Raw genomic sequence first — 24431 nt, forward strand, 5'->3', positions numbered from 1 at the left:
ATTAATGCATAAGTTTCTTTAGTTCAAAATTGGACTCCTGAAGACTCACATCTGCTTTCTGTAAGGGATGAATTTGAAGGTGAATCTGTTTACCTAAGAAGCTTATTTTCATATACTTTATCCTTTTCATGCCTTTTAAAAATCTTTGTACGTGGTCCCTGGATTAGGGCTTCCATGCTACCCCAATTATTAAGCTAGTGAACTTCAGTGATTGTAATGTGATGTGAGTGATTAACTACAAATGGAGAGTGAAAGGATAGTTCTACAATGACCGAGCATTTGGGACCTAAAATCAGGTTCTGGAGCTGGACGTATGATGAATTATCTCGAGCGGAAATACTCCATAATAAATCCCTGCCTCAGTTTCTCCAACTATAAAATGGACATGTTCGTCTTTAAACAATCCGTTTTTTAAACTTTAGTTATGTATTTAGCTCTTCAGAGCTGAAACTGCATGTGTGTACAGTGCCTGGTATATTGGCACTTAATAACACAAAGACTTGGAACAGCAATTTTAAGATAAATTCCAGCTGCACCGTTGATAGAGATTAATGGGAAGATAATGTATGATATCTGTTCCAAAGCATATATTTAAGAAAAAGCAAACATCTTTCCCTCTCCCCTAAAAACAAGGCCCAAGAAAGTCACATTTTGGTCCCACTGAAGTCAATGGCAAATATCCCACTGACTTCAAAGAGACAAGGAGTTGGCTGTTTCAGCACATACGTTATTTTTTTTCAATAGAGCTGGCCAAACTAACTGAAAACACTTTGGGCAGCTCACATAGTTACTGGTTCCCATATGCCACAAATATTTTACTATTTGGTTTGTGTTCATTTCTCATCACAAATTTGAATCAGATATTCATTATTTAGCTTGCTAGTAGAATCCTTGGAGAAGAAACTATTAAGCAAAAAATATCATTAATTTATGTCTGAAATTATTTTCTTAAACACATCATGTTTTTAGCTGGACCTCTTGTATAGCAAGTAATGTGGTAGGAGATAGCATACTTCAAAGAAGAATTAGCCTCAATTTGCCCCAAGTAGAATGCACTTAGTTTCTATGATTCATATAGAATTCACATATGTTTTTCTTTATGTATTGTGTCTTTGATCTTTTGGAAAAAACTTCAGGAGAATATTTATTCTTCTGTTGAAGTCAACAGTTCAACAGAAAGATTTAACTGAAACTGAAAAAGACATTGCACTTTTTCTCTTTCCCAACTATTATTTACCCAGATAAAGGATCTACGTATGTTTATAGTGGTGACTTGTCCTTTCCAGAGCTCTCTGGAGGGAAATCTCAGGCGCTTAAGTTTCAGAGTTATCAACCCATGCACTACGGTCTGCGACTCTCAGTGTGCACAGATCTGAAAGCCTTAATGGAAACTGTTTTTCTTCATCACCTCGATGTCTGGACACCTGATCTTACCCTGTGTCCGTTCTCATTTGTGCCGCACAGAGCAGTTCACAGGGAAGGCATTAGTGGTCAGGAGAGCTGCCCAAATTAGTTTGGTTCATTTAACTCAGTTTTATTGGAAATAATGTCCTGGCCAGCAGCTGAACCAGGAGCGGAACCTTGCTCAAATCCAACAGTTTACAACGCCTCTTATTTTAGTCCTTGTGCTGCCGCGGATGAGATTGTTTGACCTATAGTTTATGAGATGCTTTGGGAGAAGCAGCACTATATATAAATGAAAGATATTATTATTACTATTACAGGGTTCTCCATAACTTTTATAGTTCAGAGGCTGTCAGCATTTTCTGTAGAAACCCTGTATTTTAGGTGTCTACAGTTTGGCCATGAAATTGTTGTCAGAGTCAAAACTTGGAACACTAGAAACAAACCCGAAGCAAAGCTGTTGTTCCCCTCTCTTCGTTTTCTCTTAAGAAAATGAAAACAAGCTCTTTAGAAACCTTTAAATCCTAAAAAAAATTTGTCATACTCTTAAAAAAAAAAAACAAAACCAGAACTTCTTGTTTCTCTCTTTTTTTTATTGTAACGAAAATTCTGGAAGTGTTTTCCCTACTGAGACGGTTTCTGTAGCTTTAGATGAATTTAGTCGGTCTAATCCCGTTACCACCAGTTCTGGTGACAGAACCCAAAATACTGGAATATTTCTAGAAGTCAGCAAAAGCAGCAGGATAGTAGTTAAGGAAAACAAATAAAAAGAAAAATGACATACACATCCTTAGAAATGAGGATGATAGACATGGTTCTTCAGGCTTTTTAGCTTGTATGCTGTGGGGAAATATGTTAAGCAGTTATGTTGACGTACTCTGGAGTGTGATAATGTTCCTGTGTCAGTTCCCTGAAAAATAAGTGCTAGTTATGTATACCTCTGAGATAGCAAGGTGCATTTTCTGGGTAGACTGTATTTCACAAGTGCTGTGTTACATCTAGGCTGAGAAATGGGGGAATGTGAGCAAGGAGAAGGATGTTTATATGTTTTGAAAATTTCATAGTAATTTTATTTCCAAATTAGGATGAAGTGTTTTATCATTTGATTTCTTTTCAAAAGTTGTATAGAAAACATGGAATTTTCAGTATTTTTAAAATTTTTTGTAGCTTTTTATTTTTCCAGTCTCACATTACTTCAAAAATGGAAAATTAAACAAAATTAAAACAACTACTCCCACTTCTAAATGAAATGTAAAGAGGGAAATGTTAAGTTTCATGTAGATTTTCAGGAAAAATAAGAAACAATGCTTCATAAATCTTCAATGAGTTTTCTATCTGATGGATGAACTTAGAAATGTGTAATTCCACACTACAGAAACAATTATATAGTTAGGCATACAGTGATTTTCTTTTTTTTTCCTTTGCTGTATATGTATCTTTAAGAAAGCTATACAAATATCCCCAACAAGATAACTTTGTATTTCATCAGGCTCCCGAAGAGATTAAGCAGACTATTACTGCACTCCTCAGCTTTTGTAGGCGTGACTCTTTCTTGGATGTGATCTTTTTTGCTATCAGATAAACTTGGGTATAATTTAATCTAATCAGAGTGAGTTTTTCCATTGATAGAATGTATTTCACAAGAATGTCCCCCTCTTCTGCATGTGTCCATGCGTTTGCATAATTTCCAAGCACAGCCAAAATGCTGCTGGAATTGTATAGAGAATGTTTTCTACTGCACAGTTTCATGCTGTGCCCAAAAATACTATTTTTTTCAGCTGAGAACATAGTAAAAAGTAATGCTACAGATATATGAAGTTAGAATTAGATGCCAATAGTTCTGTTTGAATAAAATCCACCCTATTGCAGCCTAAAATGGAAACATTTTCTAAAAGAAATTTTTGTCACACAGAGGAGTGTGGAGAAACAATCGTTTTCTTCTGCTTTCATCAAATGGCCATCTAAGAAAAGTACATTTAAAAGTAAGAACAAAACAACAAGATAAAATAAGTTTTCATTTTCTTTTTTCCTTTTTTTTTTGGCAGGGGGAGGAGGAAAGGCGATTGTAAATGTTACAATCAAAATGAATAAAAAGACGCTGCTTTTAATTGTGGGAAACCTGAACACATTGGCTAGTTTTCTGAGGATATTTTAAACCTTGCCTCAGACCTCAGCGTGCCACAAAACCACCCGATATAGCTTGTGTCAGAGGAGCTGCATTAGTAATTGACGCTGGGGAACTACAGAATGTCGTGTCGGAGCTCCGTGATTGCTATGTTCGTTGGCTTGTGTATGCTATTAACAGTTGGATGGAGTCCCTGGTGTAACATACATTAAAGGCTGCTTGTGTTAATTACTAGGAAGAAGTAGGCAGAAGTAGGCATTTTTGATGTCATTTTGTATCAGATGAAGTCAAAGAATCCAAGTCTAGCCAGTGCTATAACCTATAATATCTAGGGACCACATAGTTGTATGCTGCGATTTACACAGCATATATAGCTGCCTACAGTGATTGTATTCCACAGGATATATCACTATGTATGCTGCAATTTATCTTTAGATTTTTCAATATTTTACCATGTCCCCACTGAGACAGATGGACTGTTAGGCATGCAGACCAGAAAGGAGCCGTGCATTCCAGTTCTTCTGTACGCAGTTGACAGTAAGATGCAATTTAGCTGCAATCTCATTTATATACAGTAAGTCAAGGATGAGAATAGATTACTGCCGTCTGGACTGCCCAAGGCTGGAATTAGTTTCATTGTTCTATTAAGTTAAAAAATAGTATAATTGTCATTATTATTTTAGTCCTTGAGGGCAGGGAAGAAAGACGAGCCAGAAGCAGTAGAAGTGGGATGTAGATTCAGGGAGAAACAGGGTTTTCATAGCTTTTATTCTTAGAGCATAAGATATACATCTGCAATATGGATTACATCTGGCAAACGTCAATATAGCGTTAAGTAACTGCTCGGTACAACTGAATGTTTACATTTTCCCTTCAAATTCCCTTATGTGTATTTTATCTTTTTGTTTTCTTCTATATGTTCTTGTGGTACTTAATCATCTTTTATCTACTAAATAGCTGTACAAACAGCAGTCAAGAAGATCCTTACACCAAAGCAGTCTGAAGGATATGCATAATTCTAATTGCCTGAGTAGCGCCCTCCTTTTGCGGGCAGGCTCAAGTGGGAATCATAGAATTGGTAAAGTTGGATGGGACCTCTGGAGATCACCTAGATCTCAAGCAGGGTCACCTAGAGCATGTTAGATAGGATCGCATCCAGGCAGGCTTTGAATATCTCCAGAGAAGGAGACTCCGCAACCTCTTCCAGTGCTCTATCTAATCTAATCATACAGATGTCTTTGTCATGCAGGATCAGTCCCTGAACTTCTCTTCTGTGACATATAAACTCAGTGCAGCTGGTTGAAACTTTCTCCAGCAGGACTTCAAATTCTTCTGCTCAGAAAGGTAGCCTGTGTATTTGGAAAAAGGTCAGGGAGCAGGTTTTGCTCAGTTGGTTAGAGCATGGTGCTGCTAATGCCAAGGTCGTGGGTTCAATCCCTGTATGGGCTATGCTGAGGGTTGGACTAGATGATCTCCAGAGGTGCCTTCCAACCTTACCATTCTGTGGTGATTCTGTGATGATACAGCGAGAACCCATGGAAGGCAGTAAAAATCAGGCAGGGACATTGCGTACAGTGAAAGCTTTCTAGCCTGAACAGCCTCTCCCACAAATTCCTCCCTAGAATGCATCAGTACTCACGCTTTTATGGACTGAGACAGCTCCTATCTAGGTGAATCAAGAATATAATATTAGAAATTAATGTGACGTGGAAAAGCAAAAAAATGCAACATGCACCCTAGAAGCAGGCCACACCTGAGTGCTGTAAAGCATTCTGGTTCTGGAAGGAGAGACTGGACTCTTGCTGGCCTGGCAGCATTTTTGAGTAATGAAATCTGGCAGTATCTGCAGTCTCTGAGGGTGGTAATGTGGAATTTCATTGGCCTTATAATAGAGGCTGTGATCCAAAACTCCTTAAAATCCAAAGAAAGACTGTAACTGGCCTAAATGGATTTGGGATCAAGCCATGAATTCTGTAAAGATGGTCACTTCATAGGCAGATTGGGTTGGATGTACAGACACTTGCTGATTTGTGGGGAAATGAGATGAGTAACAAAACTTTGATTAATATTGGGAGAGTCCCCTGATAACATGCCTCTAACTGGGTCCAGGACAGAGCAGTAAAGCCACTGATCAGCTTGGAGAAGCAGATCACTCTATATGGCACTAAGCCCTGAATCAGCAACATCTTCAGAAGATCACAGGCACTGCCTATGATCTGGTCCGATTCCCTGCTGCAGCTGTGCTCCTCCTGACGCTCCCTAGAGATCCAGTGCAGCATGAGACTAAGCGAGACTAAGACCAGTCTATTTATTAAAGTGCATCAAAAATTGTATTAAAAACTCATGCTGAACATCTTTAATGGCCAGATTTGTATAAGCTTCCATTACTGACAGCAGATATTGGAGTTATGTGTTCCTGAAACACACTGATTTGCTTGAGCCACTGGATGTGGCCTTTTGATCTCGTTGTTTCTCCTACTCTCTTGAGGCTGAATGTGGAAAGAACTAGGAGAATTTGCTGAAGCAAACAGTGAGAAGTGCGAACAAAACTCCAGAAAAAGCACTGGCTGGATCAATATTTTGCTGAAGGGAAATAAACAGGAATGAATCACTACTGTATAAAAATGAAATAAGAGGCCTAGCTGGGTTATTGAGGTCCTGAGGTGATCCTGTGAGTGCTTAGGAGAGACCCTGAGCTAGTCTTTGCCCTCCTGTGTGCGCTGGGTACATCTTACCCAGTAAAATGTACCTACTGTGTTCAGGGTAGCACCAAGACAGCTGACTATTCTGCAACACTCTTTTAAAATGATAATGGTAACAGCATCAATGATAATCCTGTTGGCAAGCAAGGTTTTATATTGTGCTTTTGCTACTTTTGAAAGTTGTATTTTCTTGGTTCTTCATTGTAAAGTACCCTTAAGCACGTGACGCGCTCATGTGGTTGTGTACATCTCTGAATTCGAGAGGAAGAAAGCGGCAGGTTTTGTTTTCTCCTGCCTTGTCCCCTCTTTCTACTCCCCTCCCCAGGCTCTTCCGTGCTTTGATTCTGTGGAGCACTGGAAGGCCATTGTGAAAGCAGGCCATAAACACATAGATTGCATTTAAATTACATTCCTTTCCTTTACGTTGATTCCAAGGGCTATTTTTTCTCCTAATTTATTAGTGAGTATAACCTGGACTATACCCTGCGGTCAGTGATCATGGTCACTGCTAGGTAGATTGTGGCCTGATAGTACAGTTTTATGATGCTGTTTGTGTTATACTCCTGTTAACTCCGGCGAAGCCTTTTCTTTGCAGGGTAGTCCAAGAATTCTAGCTGTTGCATTGATGCTACTGATGACTGTTACTGTGTTGAAGAAAATCTAAATACACTTGTAGGGAAGGTTGTTTTTCCTCTTTCTCCTGTTCTTGATCTTTAAAGATACATGTTTTTGAATTACCGTAAGTGTTTGTGGGAAAACCTTTCATCTGTGTAAGAAATTAGTCCTAAGAAACTGACTTTACATTGCTGTGATGAACTACTTTTTAAGGATTCCTAAACGAGCATTGGATGATATGGGCTTGGGATAGCTATGGGTAGCATGTGTCATTGTTGGTAATAAGCATACTGACAGGTCTTAGTTTTATAAATAATGCTTGTAAGGAATCCTTAGACCTATTTGGATTCTGTGGCCAGCTCTGACTGATTAACCGTTAGCCATTTATTAAAGAATACATTTATTTATTAAGGCTGTCTAAGCCATTTATTAAAGTATTCATAAACTACAAAAAAAGAGGTCTTAATTGGAAATGTGGCCCCATTGGAAATATTCCTATGCACACTAACATGAGTGTTGCCAAAAATAAAATGCTCTGGAAAGGAAAGAAATGTCCATGCTCTATGGCATAAAGCATCCCTAACTAGCAGTCAAGAGACTGAAATAGTTGCTGTAATGTTCTGATACATTGTGTTCCTAAAACTGGATGCTCTTTCCTTTAAATACGTCTATGCACAGAGGAACAGGAATATTGTGCCCTGTACCTATTGAAGTCACGGGGAGTTTCCCTACTAAGTTACTGAGAGCAGAATGGGTGCCTCTGAGCCCTTTAAAGTTCCTCTCGTGTCAGTTTGCTGAAGAGCTTTGCTTTTTGGGTTGTAATTTTTCTGAAGCTATGTAGAATTATCCTAGTAAATTAAATTGTGCAGTCAGTCATTTCTGCTTGCAGATGATTATAGTTCTTCTAGATCTAAAAGTATTTTCCCTATTTATATAGTATATTTTACTTAAAGCATAGAAAGGAAAAGAAAAGATGCTGATTGATTTACAGGGACTTACTGGAATGTGGCACTCACGTATATTGTTTAATTACTGGCCACCGTAACTTGTTGAGATGCCTGAAAATCCAGGTTACCAAACAGTGACATTTCACTGAAGTGAAAGAAAGAAAAAGGAAGGGGGTGTAGCAGCATTTACAATTAAGGGGGAACATTAAAATTCTCAGTCTTTGCCCAGTTTAAATTGCTGTACTAAGTAATCGACAAACGAGTGTGGAGATTTTGCAAAAAGCTTTGCCAAGCTCTAATTACCATAGCTGCATTCCTGCAGCCAGTAGATCAGTTTCCAGAGGGACCCATAGCTGATCTCAGGAATCGCATGGAAAAACTGAGTTCCAGACAAATAGTGCAAGTTGAGAGCTGAGTAATTTTGGAGGTATTTGAATTTACGGCAGGAGATGCCTTCCTTTGCAGCCGCGTCCTGTGCCTGGACGCCTAGGCCAGCAGGTGGTGGTACCTTGGCAGCTTTCTGCTGCTCCTCCCGCGCTTGCCGAAGCAGGCTTCGCGCTTGCTCGGCCTGCCGCTTTGTACAGCAGCGCGGGTCTGCTTTGTTCAGGTGCTCAGGTTGACTTTCATCTGAGGAAAAAGAGGAAAAGCTGGTGTTATTTGCAAAGTGGCAAAACGCTGGAAGGTTGAAAGGGGGGAAAACGTGGCTTGAGGTCGGTCAAGTCTCGCTGGTTGAACGTCGGGTTACAGGCACGTCACGTTCAGGTATGTTGTTAAAAAGACGTGGTGTAAAGCACTCCTCCTTTGAATCCCATACTTCAAAGCCCCCGCTTTAAGGCGCCCCTACCTTGCTTAGGCTGAAGAGGAATCACACACTAAGTCCAGAGCTCCAGCTCTGGACCAGGGTGGAATCAGCGCTGTGTGTGCTGCACTGCTGAAAACAGAGCCTCGGAGCTGCCTTCTGCCTTTCTGCTGTCTCAAAGGCTCCCTGGCTTGCTGGGCTCCAGGAAACCCAGGAGCACGGAGCACCAGCCTCTCTGGCCTTTCCAAGCCGGCCCCTGACTGCTCCGTGCTCTAAAAAATGTTGGAAAAGTGTGACTGATTTTGCCAGCATTACAGACTTTTTACACTGTCCTTGTGCAGCAAAACAGCCACAGCAGAGAGGAGAGCCCTGACTGAAATCACCGTTGGCTGTTTTTCTGTTACTGCTGTACGTACGTCTAGATATATACATAAAGTTCCACTAACTTCCATTTTCTCATTTAAAAACTGAGCTCAGTGGCTTCATCTCCTATTACTCAACTGTGGAGCTGGAGTTAATGGACCAGGCCTAATTCCAGACTGGTTCTCAATTCATTGGATGTGGCTGGTGCACAAATCAAATAGTTCTGGCACCCCCACATTTCCTGTGAATGAAAAATGATACTAAACTAAGCAGCCGTGTGAACCTCATCCCCATTCATGCAATAGACTAGAAGACAATTCAGATTTGGCAAATGTAGAGAAATGGAAGAAAAGATTCAAACCAGAGGAAGAAAAATGTAAATGTTCTTGAGAGATTTTTTTTTCCACAACGAAAAGAAAAAAAAAAAAAAAAGGCAATGGAAAATTGTGAGTTTAATCCTTGAAAGAACTAGTCAGGAAACCATAATATTTTAATGGGATATTAAGGTCTGAGAATACACAATCTTTCACACAGCCATGATTTGGGGGGGGGAGGGTGTTTAAGAAGCATTTCAGAGGAGGGTTTTTGTCTCAGCGAGGATTAATCCACCCAATTCACTGCAGGTCTGGGCTGTATCTGAGCAGCGCAATCCTGCTCTGGTCCCTGCACCACTGGCCCCAGATTCCTTGTTTGATTTGTGATCATGCTGCTTAACATGAGCTGTTTTAGCTCATTAACGTGATAGAAAACTCTTGCATTTATTGCTGGGATTATTTTCTTTTTTTCGGACTACTTTGACTCTGTATGCTGCTAGGACTGAAACAGATGAAGCTGTGGGAGTATTTGGGCCGGAAGGAGGGGAAAAAAATGTGATTTCTCCTTTAGGTGCTAGCAAGACTTACGCTGCATGGGAGCGACACGAAAGCATGCTCGCAGGCAGGAACAGTCTCTTCCCATTTGCACCGACCCTTATCAGTAAGAAATCATGAATCATTCGGTTTTGTCAGCTGGCTTAAGAGGAATAGCCAAGACCTCACGTGGGATTTCGGGAGGCTGGCGGTGGGAGCCAAGCCCCCGCTCCCACCTGCGCGAAGGTGGCTCGCTCGAGCCGCGCCACGGCCTCGCGTGAAGTTGTGCCGGGACTGTGCAGACCCGCAGGTGCCCTCTGTCTCTGTGAGACACTCGGGTAGTCCAAAATGCCAGAGAATTAGGCTGTACCTTCACGTACCTTCTTTTACGCTCGCCTCGGCGGACTTCAGCCGGATTCCCGCTGTGTGAGGCGTAACACGGTGCAGGAGGTGTATTTTAGTCGGTCGCATTACTGTCTGAATAGGTACGACAAGGGATGTGAAACGAAACACAGAGATGTGGAAGAACACAGGAAAACGTGGTGAGACCAAATTTGGGAACAAAACCAAGTATCCTGAATCCAAGTGATTTTTTGATTACACAGAATAAATATTCCCTCATCTCACCTAGAGGGGCTGAATATTTTGGGCCTTAAGCAAGCCTGTGTTGTGTGTAATGTTTTCCAGACCGTTACAACAGCGTTATCGTAGGAGGAGTGCGGGCTGCATCCTTCTGAACGTCTGTGTCAGGAGCCGTGAGGCTGCGCTTGGGATGTTTGTTGCACTCTGTCATTATTTATACCCCATCACCTCCATTTGACCGCCTGTCCCACCCGCTCCCCACAGATTAGCAGAGTGGGGAGAGGATAAGTGATGATTAGCAGCCAGTCAAGGGATGGACGAGCTGAAAGAGTCGATATAAAACGAAGCCTGCCGCATACAACGTACAAAGAATGTGCGGCACTGCATTTCAGCGGCAACGCTTCATAGCCAGGATTTTAATGAGAATGGAATATGCTAACATAGAAATCTAATAATGTAAAAAATATTAGCAACAAGAGTACTGAGTGGTAAATATTTTACTATTAAGCTTGGTACCCTGTTTCTAACCTGAACTATTAAAACTCTCCTGAAGTTTTCATTAAATCATGCTTCAAAAAGCCCCTTAAAACATAGTTCTTTGTTTTGACAGAAATGCTGGCAAGGATGACCAGCACCAAAGTCTAATGGTGAGCTAACCAAGCATACACCTAATCATGCTCTAACTGAAGCTTCTCAAGGGGCTTCCTGTGATGTCTGTAGAAGCTGATGTTTCCTTCAGTGGTAAAATGTTGTTGATCTCAGGATATCTGTGCCATAAGACAGAACCTCATTAAGGTACATGGTGCTGACATACAAAACAAAAAGGATTTTTGCCTCGAAGACCTTGCTCTTTACGTGCTTGCTTAATTCTTGCTGCATTCCTGTCGTATCTATGCCACCTTGAGCTGGAACTATGTTGCTGAACCCTTGTTTATACGTGTGTGCTTGTTTAATTGTACATACATATGTGAGAGATAGGACTGCACTCCAGCTACAGCCCCTGGGCAAAGTCTTGCTAACTTAACTGGGATTACGAAGGAGGCTCAGGGAACTCCGCCGTGACCAGCTGCCTCGGCCCCTTGTCCTGTTCCCGTTCCCATGGTCTTTGTCCTGCTCGCCCAGCAGGCTTTGGCCATAGCACAGGTCTGGCAGCTCCAGACTCCCAAAGTCACCCCTTCCCCAGAGCTACTTTTGTACTTGTAGGTGAAATGCAGGGCACTAAAGTTTTTATAAAGAAAGATAAATACATTATTCCCAATAATACCATAAAAATTCCATTATTCCTATTAATATCACGCAGAGTAGATGAAATTTTAATGTTTCACTGCTCCAGGCTGTCGAAGTCCTTGTGCTCTTAAAAAATAAGGACAGAGGCTTTGTTTGGTCTTTGTGCAGGAAAATTATGAAGACACGTTTGTGATTTTTCTCCTCTTTGTCCACTTAGAAAAGGCAATACATATTGATTCTTCACTTGGCAGTCTGTCTTGGCCTAACTACTATGGCTCCTTGCATGGAAAATTGCCTAAATACTCTCTAAAGCCTCTGCCATGTAAATATGAGTAAGTATTGATTGATTCTTCTTATGCTAGTGGCTTTCACTCTTGTAGGAAACAGAGGTATTTGCTAATCCAGGCTTCATTTGTGCGTTGGCAAAGCGGCAGGTGTAACTGAAACCAAGCAGTGCCAGTGAGACTTGCCTCTGCCGTTGTATTTGGTAGCTGCTTGTTGCTTTTGAACTCAGCGCAACGCCTGAGCGTTGCTGGTGCTTGCAAGCCGTAGGGATTGACCCCCGTTTCCAGGGGGTTCGGTTTCAGCTGAGCACTTTGTTAGTTATCGGAAGTTCAAGCGTGTCTCGTCTAGGGTGTGGGTGACCGTCCTGCAGATATCTGAGCATCGTTCCCAGGCACCAGGTGCCTTCGCCTCCTGCTAAGGTCTCCGTTTCCGAGCTGCTCCTAGCGCAGGTACTGAGGTATAGTGGGCTAAGCGCACAACTGGAAACCGCTTAGTGCTGAGGTCTCACAATTCCTTGTTTCTGATTTAAATTCTATCCGCTTCAGTAACATGGGAACTGTGGATCACGCCTGCAGTTTAAACGTTAAACCCGAGTGTCTTGAATGGTTCTCATTTGATACGAATGTTTCTCTTTTGAAAAAATGCCATAAGGAGGAAAAGTCTAAGCACTGTTTTGGAAACTAAGAATTGTGGAAATATTACCTAATAGGAAAAGTATCCTTAAAATGGGTTCTACTCTGCGCATCCCTTTATGGGATTATGCTTTATGCCGCCTTCTGGTCCCTGTCAGAGCACTTGTCATTGCCTAGATATTGCTTCCTGTTACGGAGCACTACAGTGGGACTGGATAGTTATATTGCAAAAGGAAATATTTCTGCCTGTATTAAAATACTGTAGATGTGAAGAAAAAGATTTGTTTACCTCTTTCATTATGGTTCTGTTGGATTAAAAAATGTGTCAATTTTTAAACAGCCTTTTCGATATCAATCAGACTAGTTGTTTCCCTTTAGAAATACTTTCATATGAGTTAAATAAAACAGAGGGGATTAAAAAAATGTGTATAGAAGGAACATCTGCTTCTCATTTTATAAAAGTAATGCATTTTTAATATAATAATGCAGAGTGGCAGAAAATGGAACAGCAAAAAGAAACAAACAAAAAAACCCTAACAAAAGAGATTGTCATCCATTTCACTGAACAGTGTTGGAAAATTATCATGAATGTGTACTAGCATGACCACAAAATCTACTTTACTATAAAGTTCTTAAGGAGGATGGGGGAAGACTATTGCTATTTCATTCACTGATCCAAAAAAACCAGTAAACGCCCAGCAGTTTACATAACTAGAATTTTGTAAGGATGGTAGATGGGCTGCACAGACAACTTTATAAATATTTGACTTTATTCACATTAAAAATACTGTTTTCAAATAGCCTAAGAGTGCCAAAGTAGTCACGAACCACAGGAAGAACGTGACAACAAGTTGCATTACAAGCCAACCTTGGCAAGTAAAATCTCACAAAATGACTTCTTGGAAGAACCACGCCAAAAGCCCAGGTTTAGGGTAGTTTTGTAGTTTTGGCTTTATTTCATCTGTGCTGAAAGATTATTTCCAGCCTGGACCATTTAACTCTGACATGATAAAACCGATCACAGTGTAAAAGATACAAATGGCATCTTGATTAGAGGAGAATAGCCCCCTGAGCTGAGGTTTACTGCCTCTCGGTGAACTCCACTTCAGGTATGTCTACAAATGGAAAGGAGGGGGGATTTATTTTTATTTTTTTATGTGTCACTCCAGCAAACTATCCTAGGGCCTGGCAAACAAGATGGGCTCTTTTCCTCTCAGGCGTAAAGTGTTGGCAGCTCCAAGTGTCTGCAGCAACAGAGGGGACAAGGGAAGCAGCTCTCCTGCATGGACGTACTTAGATATCAGTTTTCTGCAGTAAGAGTGCTGTAGTAACATTACATCAAAGCAAAATAAGATCTTTTAAGCAATGAATAATTGCTTCGGTGTGAGCACTTTGAGTGAAATAACATGCATGTTAAATTACCTGATTTAAATCAGATCTCTTTGGAGCCAGATTGCTTTCATTAGTTTTGGAGAGGTAATAACTCTTTGGAGGTGCCCGTAGTTGGTTGAAAGCAATGTGGTGTCCCAAGAGTCTGATGACCTTGGATCTCCATAAACAATTCTATTAATAATATGCAGGAAAGAAATAAGCTCATGTTTGCTCTCTCATTTCAGTTGAGTTGCTAGAACTCAAACAAGCAAAAAAACACATCCCAGGTGTTTCAATATCACTGACTTAACTTTGCAATCCTTAGTTCACCCCCAGACATCTAGATAACATGCTGGGATTGAGGGCCGAGTACTTATAAATTGTTTACTCCCTTATGGATATATTTGTTTAACTGTAAGGACATACCAAAACCAACTGAGTGCTTTATCTATTGCTAATTAATTAAATGAGAATATTTCTAGAGAAAGAAGATTGATATTTTCACTTTGTCATTCTTTGGAATAGAGCTGTACTTTAAGGGACATGAGAAATCATTTTATCACTTAAAAATTAAAGCAGCTTTTTATACAGATCATCAGTTCAATCTTGTGTTTACTGGTACTGACATAAGTAACAGCTGCCCTGCTGAGCCCCATTTCTCATTGACTGGCATTTAAAAATTTTAAACATCAAATATTTACTGATGTAACTTCATTGCTGCCCAAATTGAATTTCAAAGGTCCTTACCTTGCAGTTTCTGTTTGTGCAAGGCTTCCATGGAAGTCAGCTCTATGTATCTGTAACGAATATGAACCTTCTTTCTGTGGCTATTTTTCAGCCTTTCTGAGCTTTCCATTTATTACCATGATTTGCAACAACATTGCGAGCATTATTAATCCAAATTGCAGTCAATGGGAGTTTGGCACGGCTTTACACTGCAGTACTGTGTCTTAAATAGTTTTGGCTTCTAAGGAGAAAGAATTTGGCTTGCAACTACTTGTCACTCCCCAATATTAACAAATACGTGCAAAACGCTCATCGTGCCCGTATGCACCCAGGTCCAAGATAAGGGAAAAGGAGAGAAAGATACTGTTACATATTTGAGATCTCTGAAATTTGGGAAAGTATGAAAGCAGTGTCCATAGAGGAATGTGGCTTAGAGAGGATGAGCAAGATATTTTGTGCTCAGAGGTTCCTGAGTGCAAGCCTCAGTGCTGACCCACTGCTGCATTAGCTGCCTGAAGGAGCTAAGTGACAGTATTTTCTATTTAAGAGTCGGAATTTTTTAGACATTAAATTAAAGAAAAGCCATTTGGAAGCTGTACATATGTGTTTAGGGAGATTATAATTTTAACTCAAAGGCTGAAGTCAGTTTCCATTGCCAAAATTGCTCAACAGCTCAGCAACTTTGCTTGAACAGTCTTGGGAAAAAATGGAATTTTATGGTATTTAGCACCTAGAAACCGAAAGAAGAACTGTGGTCCTTTCATTAACATAATAATAATAATAATAATAATTTTATTTTATTATTATTTTATTTAAATATTTAAATATTATTATAATATTATTATTATTATTATCCTTCTCCTTTCTGTCTCTTTCTTTGCATTTTAAGTTTAAAATTTTTAGGTAATTAGGAGAAGTGGATCATATAAAAGGGAAAGGAAAGTCAGGGGATCACATGGTCCTGGATAGGTCATGTTAACAGTTTAGATGTCACTATGAGGACAGGAAATCCTTAAATGAGAAGCATAATTTTAGTCTCTAATTTAAGCCATGAATTAGAATCAAAAGGGCTTTTAATTCATGGACCTGTAAGAGTATTTCAGTGGGACTGTGAACTGCACAAAGGACACAAGCTTACTGACAAGAGACTTGTTTTGTCTCAGTGCCTTTTCTTGACCCCTTCAAAATAATCTATGCTCTTCTGGGAAGTAGAGCAGGCAAAACTTCAAAATTCCTGATTTAAACAAAATGCTGTATTTTGTAAGTAGAGACAAGACAACTCCAAACTGAACTCAATGGAGTAAATTATCAACTGCTTTGGAAGATCAGAAGTCCGACATCTGACCCGTTAGGCTTGGGTTGAGCTACAGAGTTTACATCCGTGGCAGATCTGGGCCACAGAATTCTCTTTCTTTACGTATGAGGCAAGTACACACTGAATTAGAAAGTGCACGCCCTCCTCACTTGATGGCCACCACTTTGGAGCTAAGTATTTGTTTGCTTTTTAAAATCAGGGGAGGAGAGGAGAAACAAGCTAATCTCATAAAGGTTCACCCCACCCTTTGCTTGGCTTTTCTTTCTTGGCAATCCTCCCTGGTAGCAGCTGGCTGGCTGTTTTTCTTCTGCAATTGTGTTCATGACATCTCCTTCAACTAGGTTTTTCTGAAGGTTTCCAGCAGTCATTTCAGCCCCCTGCTCCCCCTTGTTTTGGCCTCCTCCCCCACTAACCATGGCCTTGTGCCTAGTTCCCAGAATCATAAGTAGCATATCCCTGTCACACGTCCATGTGTATTTTCTATACGCTCTCAACAGACGCAATCAATTTTTGTGGCTTGCTTTGATTAACATACCAAGAGTCAGCGGCTATTTTAAGGGATGCAGAACAGCTCTTTGCCATAATCGATGTGAACAGAGATGGTCCCAAGCTACCTGCTCCATCAGACAGTAATGGACACGGATTGCATTCCTGGCTGTTGCTGGCCCGTATCATGGCTATTACTTCGTTTAACACATTGTGCTTTTTTGGGGGAAGCAGCATGTATCCCTCTCCACGCAGAAGAACGGATATAAAGAACTGAGAGAAGGGAGAACTCGTATACAGATCCTAGATTACTTTAGTGTACCAGTGCTTTCCCTCTCTGCTGTACTAAAAACTACATGCACTTTCCTTTCACAAGCTTTTATAAACACCCAAGTGACTTAAACTTTAGTGTAAAAGCCTACTTATATATTAAGTGCTCTATTATCAATGTCATTAAATCTATCCTCAGTGCTGCAGGATCCAGGTCACATATGAGCTGTCACACATAGAGTTTTATTTAAGAAATGAAATATTGAGACAGTATAAATTTGTTTTTTCCAGATTAATGAGTACTTTAAGTCTGAACCATTTAAGCTCAGTGAAGGCTTATTCCCCACCGTAGCCACTTTCTTATGCGTAGGGCGAGTTTCTATTCTAATGACAGTTTTGTTGCAGAATTTCAGTGAAGTCTAAGAAGGTGAGTGTTAGATGCAGTTACCATGAATGGCACTGCAAAACCTTATGAGGCCTACACTGTATGTGTTAAAATATGGAATATATTCTCTAAGGAGAAATAAATTGACAGACTTCTTGTAAACACATTGTATATCTATTATTTTCCTGTGTGGATATGCACAAATATCTGGACAGCTCATAGTCCAGAGATTATATAGCCTCACTTGGTGTACCTCTTTATCTAATGAGTGACATCTGTGTTTAAAGACAGAGAAAAACAATAGTTTGTCCACCACCAGAGACATTTAATTGAGGGCAAAACATACATCTGGGTTTTATTTGTGTAAAAAGATACACAACCGAAGCACACATCTCATTCCAACCTGACCCTGAAGTGCCCTTTCCATTAGTGTATTAAGAATCGAGATTTATCTAGCACTGGCTTGCAGATAGGAAATGACAGTTATTGTATGATCTTAGCTGCTATTACAGCACATCTCTCTGTGTCTGTCTGTCTCTCTCAGCCATCGTGTGTCTGTCTGTCATACGGCTGAAGTAATTTGCCATACAAACTGATGGTGTGAATTCTTTCAGTCGCATTCTTCAGGAAAGCTGTAGACATGATGGACATAACATTATACAGCATGATGGGCAAACATTATGCTTGCTGCATGCCCTTGCTGCTGGTAAAACAAAATGAGCTCTGCTGGTGAAACTCCAGATTAACTGAGGTCACCGAAGGCAGTTTTCCAGTTGTGGGGTATGGATTATTAGTCTTCTGCAGTTTCTAAACTGATGGTCTTCAGAAAGGTTCTGAGCAGCAAGAAGCAGGGTTAAGCGAAGGAAGTAGTGTCTAAAAGGCAATTCATATTTCATTAGAAGTTTGCAATTTGGAAGGTGTGGAAAACCCCTGCTTTTGTTAAAAGATTAGGCTAGTGACAGGGTCTCTCCGAAATGCACCTAGTAGGGAACCCACGAGTCAGATCTTAGCCTTGCAAAGGGCCATAAGGGAGCAGCCGGCGAGGAAGAAGGAATCCTCTCCGCTGATTAACGTAGCATGCTCGGGGTTATTACATCTCTGTCACCACAACCTGAAAGAAAGTGGCAAGAGTGCATCGAGACTCTGAATGGATGATAACTACTGCTCACACCACAAAACAAGATCTAGCACTGCAAAAATTTGTCCAGAGTTGACACAATTAGTGCGCTGGGTAACTAATATTAATACTAATAGAGTTATCCATTTCTTTTTCATGGTACTCTGTTATCGGACCACGCTGCTTGAATTACAGACATGTACAATGTAGCTCTTCAACTGCCCAAAACACGATGGGGCCAGTTTGATTTATGACCATCAGCAAGAGGCAGAAAGCACACAGTTTTCTCTTCCCCATTCAGTTACACTAGATTTTGGTCTCACATGCATCAGGTTACTGTTTACTTGCTCCACTCAGAAAAAGGCTAGAGGATCTGGCTAGAACCAAAGGAGAAATAAAGACCCTTAGCAGATAAGCAACAGTCTTATCTCTTCTTTAAGTTATGCTTCTGTAAGTACCTGACCTGCAATGTTAGCTGTTCCTAAGATGAAAGCTTGGGGAAAACAAGGTATCCAAGATCAGTCAAGGAGCTAGGAATTTTGTGCAAAGATGTTGCTCAAGCAGATAGAAAAATTCCATTTATGTTATCCAGAGATACGAGTTAAGAACAAATTAATAAATAGGCTTATCTACCACATAGCTACTTGAAGGGTGTAGAAATCCAATGTGAATATCCCGTGTTAGGCAGAAATGCTGTGTTATCATTAATAGGAAAGGAACTGTGCTACCTTGTACCTGATACTTCACTGTTGGACTTGTGGGAGAGGAGATGGAAAAATTGCATCAGAGACTTCTCATATTTGCTTGAGTTCCAGCATGGTGTCTAACATAAGTTTGTTTGTTTTTTTTCACTAAAACTAATGTTTTGTAGAGACTTGGTTATCTTCTGGCTTGACAGTACTGACCTTGTGTTGTAATGATCTGAGGGCTGTTAATTCCTCAGTGATTTGTTTATGCTGAAGATCCTTGCAATTAAAAAAATAGCCTTAATGTACAGTATAAAACAATGTAGACTTCCTTTTTTACATATATATTAAAAAGAGTAGAACAGATCTTGGAAATCCTTTGGTTTGCATGTCTGGTATATAACAAATTTTTACTTGTGCTTCTTTACTCCAATATCATACAAACTATTTTGTCATGAAACTGGTGTAACATACTGAAGAATGGGGTGTCAAACCTTTCTGATTTGTGAAGATTGAGTTAGTGGCTAAATCTCTTCATGGAAGGTAAAAATAAAGTCATCATAATGCCAAAGTCTGTTAAAATAAAATCTCGGGTTATGGCATTGGTCTTTCAGTCTGACTGTGTATTTAAAAATAATCACTACTCTGGAGAGAACATATTTGTTGGTGTTCTCAGTGTTTTTAATCCTAAAATATGGGACTTTTATTACCTGAAGAGGACAAAACCCAAAGAAGCCAAATGTATGCTGAAGAATAAGGTCCCAATCCTACAATAATTAACATACATATTTACATATACATACAGTAAGTAGTGCTGTTTATTCAAATGGGATGCAAATTTCTCTCAAAGTGTGTGTAAACTTAAGACTGAATACTAGCCTTTGCCTGTTTGGGGTTTGTGTTCAAACAATGAAGTTTGACAAATTTTGCTTTCCTTTATCATTTGCTAATCTAGAATCAATCTATTGAAGTTATCAGAATAAGAATTTAAACTAGTTGAATAGAAAGCAGATTTTTGTTCTTTTTATACTTTTCTTCAGGGTTTATCTTTTCTTTCTGGCAGACTCCTGAACAATACAGCCAAGCAGTAAATAAGAGCAACAAAGTTCATCTTTACTGTGCATTTCTGGACTACAGGTATGTTACATAATTTGAAGTTCTTTAACTTTGTTTAATCTGATTGCACACAGTTTGTGATCCTAGATGTTATCTATATTCTTCTTGTTCTCTTTGATCACAGGAATTGTTAAATTGTTAATGAAGCCACTTGGTTTTTAACAAATACAATTCATAGGCACCTTTTACAATAAACAGGGAGTTTTTATTCAATGACCCTTGATTGAGATATTGAAAAATTTTGGAATCAAAACCAAAATGCAGACTGATACTGATTACGCTTGCGATGGTTTGGGAATATGTCCATTTGGGCAGATGACTGGATGTTTTAAATTGGCATACTTCCAGCAGAGCAGATCCTCTTTTCCCTGGATCTATGCCTGATTCACAATAAAATACAGGAGCATTTCAGAGTATTTCAGAACTGTGAGTTTTTGTCAATGCATGCAGTGAAGTAAAGTTACATCCCTGAATGCAGAACAGAATAAAAGGTAAATAAATATGACCCTAAATTTCACTGAGAAAAAGGAATTATGCAAAAAAGTAGCTATTTTTTCAACTGTGAATATATTTCATGTGTTCTTGATTCCAAGCATGCTGCTGTTACTAAGTTAATTGAGAAAGAATACAAATAGTGAATTTTGAATTTCATGAGGATTAACAATTTTTGAGCCGTAATGGCATAAGCTTAATCGATGTAGAAGTGGCTTGCAATGCTGTGATCCCTGCTATCCAGCATGCACATGGGAAGGTCAGTATAATTGTTATACTGAAGTTTTGTTTCAAGTATGTTGAACTGTCCCAGCTGCCAGAAGTTACTGGTTGTTATGGTTACTCACAGATTATGGATAAATTAGAAACAGATTTTACTGAATCAAATTAATGTGATTGGGACATTGTTCCCATATCATGTTCCACTGGGGATTGAGCCTTTGAGGCGCTGCCTCAGGATGGAAACTGTAATATGAAATCTATCCTTCCAAACGAGTTTTATTTGTGTCAGGATGCTCTTATTCCCTGTTGCGTGGTAGTTAAAGAATAATTGGTTTCTGACCAATTACTCTCTTTGGGAACTGAAGGAGGTCCCAGAAGACAGGAAAAGGGTGAAGTAATAGCTACCTTTAAAGACTCAGAAAATTACAGATCTTGCATCTAGCTTCAGGACCAAGAACAATATTGAAAGCAATAAACAGTCAGTTGAGAAGCAGTCAGTGGACAACCCTGGTACCGGAGCCCGCAGAACCCTCACACAAGTCTGAGCATGCCTTCCACATCCCTGCGCTGCTGCAGGACTCACGGTTGGGCTGTCTTCGTGCAGTGGCTTCCAGGTAACCCAAATCACTGGCTTGGCGAAGAAGCAAGCCAGTGAGGGTCACCTCACTGTACAGTCCTAGGATCAGGCCACATGGCCAATCCAGCCATATCCTCAGTGGAGCAGGAGCTGCTCTCTGCTGCCCCTGAGGACGAAGTGACAAAAAACAATTGATGTAGAATCTAGTCATTAGAAATCACGCTCAGTCTAAATTACTTATTTTGACAAGCAAGTGGGACAGTGAATAAGGGAGTGACGATACGATATGCTTTGGCTCTTGCAAGATTGTTGACTTGTCTGATACAATATTTTCATAGACAGTTCTCAAAATATAGAAAATGGGGGCTAGGTGAAATACCATAAATGGGTTGCACTTCACAGGAGTCTGATCTGGGCCCTGTTCCACTCAATATTTACCTTAACTACTTTCATGACGGAACTGAGAATACACTAACATTGTTGTGGATCTATCAACCTGAGATGGCTTTCAAGCCTTTATATTGCCTCTATAATACAATGCATGTCAAATTAACCTAAATAAAACTTACTTTGATGGAGTTTACGTTCCATTTTTGTGTGCTTTGCAGCAATGGAACTGGTGTTTGGTCTAATGAAGGCTGTGTGCGTGAGAGTGGGGACCTCAACTACTCCGTGTGTCTTTGTAACCACCTCACTAACTTCGCCATTCTGATGCAAGTAGTGCCTATAAAGGTGAGACTAAGAAAGTGAGTGAATTTGTATGTTCAAAACTAAGCATAAGTATATCAGCATTTGCATCCACAAATTACATCAGCAAGTGATTGAAATTGAGCTCATTTTTACCCAACTCAAATTTACCCCGTGTCTTGCTTTCTGGGATGTTGTTTTAATATTTCTTGACTATGCATTCTAAAACTTCTGTGAATTGAAATGGAGCATGAAATGAAACACATCTGTGGTAGGTGGAAATCCTGAGGTGCTGGATTTTATTCTCACACTTTTGGCATGATTTCTTAAAGTACTGGGCAGGCAAAGCACTGGAAGACATGCTGTACAGATGATTCCTGAACAGAGGCAAGGCCAGAAGATGAACTAATAAGTACTTCCCCATTCTGTTTTTATGATTTTTTTTTTCATGACAGAGACAGCTTGAGATGTGACTGTTCAAGGGTTTTGGTAACTAGATTCATGGAGTATGAACAACCCAAATTTGAACTCTATCTGAAGCAAGCTCTGCTGCCAGCTGGTCCCTAACATGTGCTCTGCCAGTGAGGGGGAAACTCGGTAGCCCAGGTTTCCAAGCGCCTCCCTGCTGCTGTTTCTTCACCTAACTGCCAAGCAGTAGCTTGTGCAGAAGAAATAACAGAAAGAAATCAAGGTTTTAGCATTGAGAGTGAGCCCCTCATCTATGGTTTCTCTTTGCTTCGTGCCTTTGTCCAAAGAGTTAACAAACAAGTCTCCTTTTCAGGATGAATGTGCAGCTTCCCTTGCTAACCCCGAGCCTTCTGCTTGCTAGTCACACTGATCAGTGGTTTCAGATGAAGTTATCTGATGGCAAATCTGTTGCGCTCTTCACCAGCTTTTTCTTCTCTTCACAATACCTTGTGATAGCTTGAGATTTCCTGAGATGGAGCAGTGTCAGCTCCTTGCAGGTGTAGGGCTGGTCTGAGTCTGCTCAAGGATCTCCTTCCCAAAACTCAGCAACAGGTAATGCCAACCTCATACTGGATCTTAGCAGGCAAACGGTGCTCCCTAAACACTAGGAATAAGGTTTTACTGCTTTCTTTGTGTGTGTTTCTATCGGGAGACTTCTATGGAGGTAGTGCTTAGGCCCTGCTCTGGACAATGCCCTGGGTTAATAAAGAACAGAATAAAAAATAATTTACAAATCATCCATTTAAAGAAATTCATACTCATTGTCGATGAAATTTATTTTCTTTGGCATATTCTCAGCATTCTATAGACACCACAGTAATAATCTAAATTAACAATCTGAGAAAGAGGTTTGCCAAGGCATAGCCTTGATACCAATTTTCTTCTTGCAACCATCAGCCTTCAGCTTTCTGGAGTCCTCATGTCATGTTCATTACTGCGTGTTACTAGCAATTCTGGTGTCCTCTATGATACAGCTAAAGGGTTTTTACCAGTTCTGTTAATGTGGCTGCATTGACTAGGAGACCATATCTCAGGCTCCCATTTATTGTTTTGAATGATAAATTTGTTTCTTGTTTAATCCTAGATACATGGTGAAAACTCAGTGTAACGCCACTGAAGTCAGGGTCACAATTCAGAACAGCATGATCATTATATTTCAGTGACTGCTATCCAAAGAGCTTGCTTAATACGCAGAGCCCTTTTGTATTAGTCTATTCATTTGTAAATGGAGGGTAGCTTGCTTAGGTCACCCAGTTTTTATCTAATAATTAGTATTACTTGTAAATCCCCAGCTGGTTTCTAAGTATGATTTCTCTAGGAACTCTTTGTACTCATAATAAAGCACAGCTTTGCCTGAAGAGCTTTCCATCTAGTGAGACAAAAGTAGAACAGGACAAAAGCATTATTATTAACTCAATTTTGAAGAGTAGTACACAGAGATTTAGTGATTTATCCAAGATTACACATGGAGTTCACCACTTAAATGCTAGAGTAAGATTAGTAAATTCCCCAGTGGCAAACAGTTCTCAAAACTCTAACTTTCAAATAAACAGATTTGTGATTGTTATGATTAATGAGATGCTGGAATAAGTTTTAATATTACACAATATTAGCAATTGGAGATCAAATACATTTTATAACAAAGTGTTTGGAGTCAAATAAACTTTCTTAAAGAGAGCTGAAAGGCATAAATAAGAAAAATTGGAAGCACGAATACATGGTCCTGTTCCTCAGAGTTATTTAATAGTCCTGTGTTCAGTATTTGCTTCCTTCTTATCTTTCTGTTCTAAAATATTTCCATCAGACAAAGTTTGCATGGAATACTTTTGCACTCCTTTTCTCTTTATTTATGATAAAAAAAAAAAAAGTACTGCTGAGATGTTAAATGCGTGTGTGAGATGCACAGACCTAGTCACTCTGATGCATAGAAAACTTCCCTATGTGCCAAAGTCTGTCCTTCATAGTTTCCTTTTTAAAGCAACAC

The 24431-nt window shown here is 39.9% G+C and overlaps 1 protein-coding gene across 1 annotated transcript in view; it reads left to right on the top strand.

The window, feature by feature from the left end:
- The window catches only part of ADGRD1 (adhesion G protein-coupled receptor D1), a 161667-nt gene that overhangs the window by 66274 nt on the left and 70962 nt on the right, over positions 1-24431 (top strand). Inside the window, exons 16-17 of the mRNA XM_062590274.1 lie at positions 19949-20022; positions 21901-22024. Of these exons, the coding sequence (XP_062446258.1) occupies positions 19949-20022; positions 21901-22024 (198 nt within the window). The remainder of the gene's footprint in view (positions 1-19948; positions 20023-21900; positions 22025-24431) is intronic.

The sequence above is a fragment of the Rhea pennata genome, chromosome 17 (assembly GCF_028389875.1).
Source record: "Rhea pennata isolate bPtePen1 chromosome 17, bPtePen1.pri, whole genome shotgun sequence".
Lineage (NCBI taxonomy): Eukaryota > Metazoa > Chordata > Aves > Rheiformes > Rheidae > Rhea > Rhea pennata.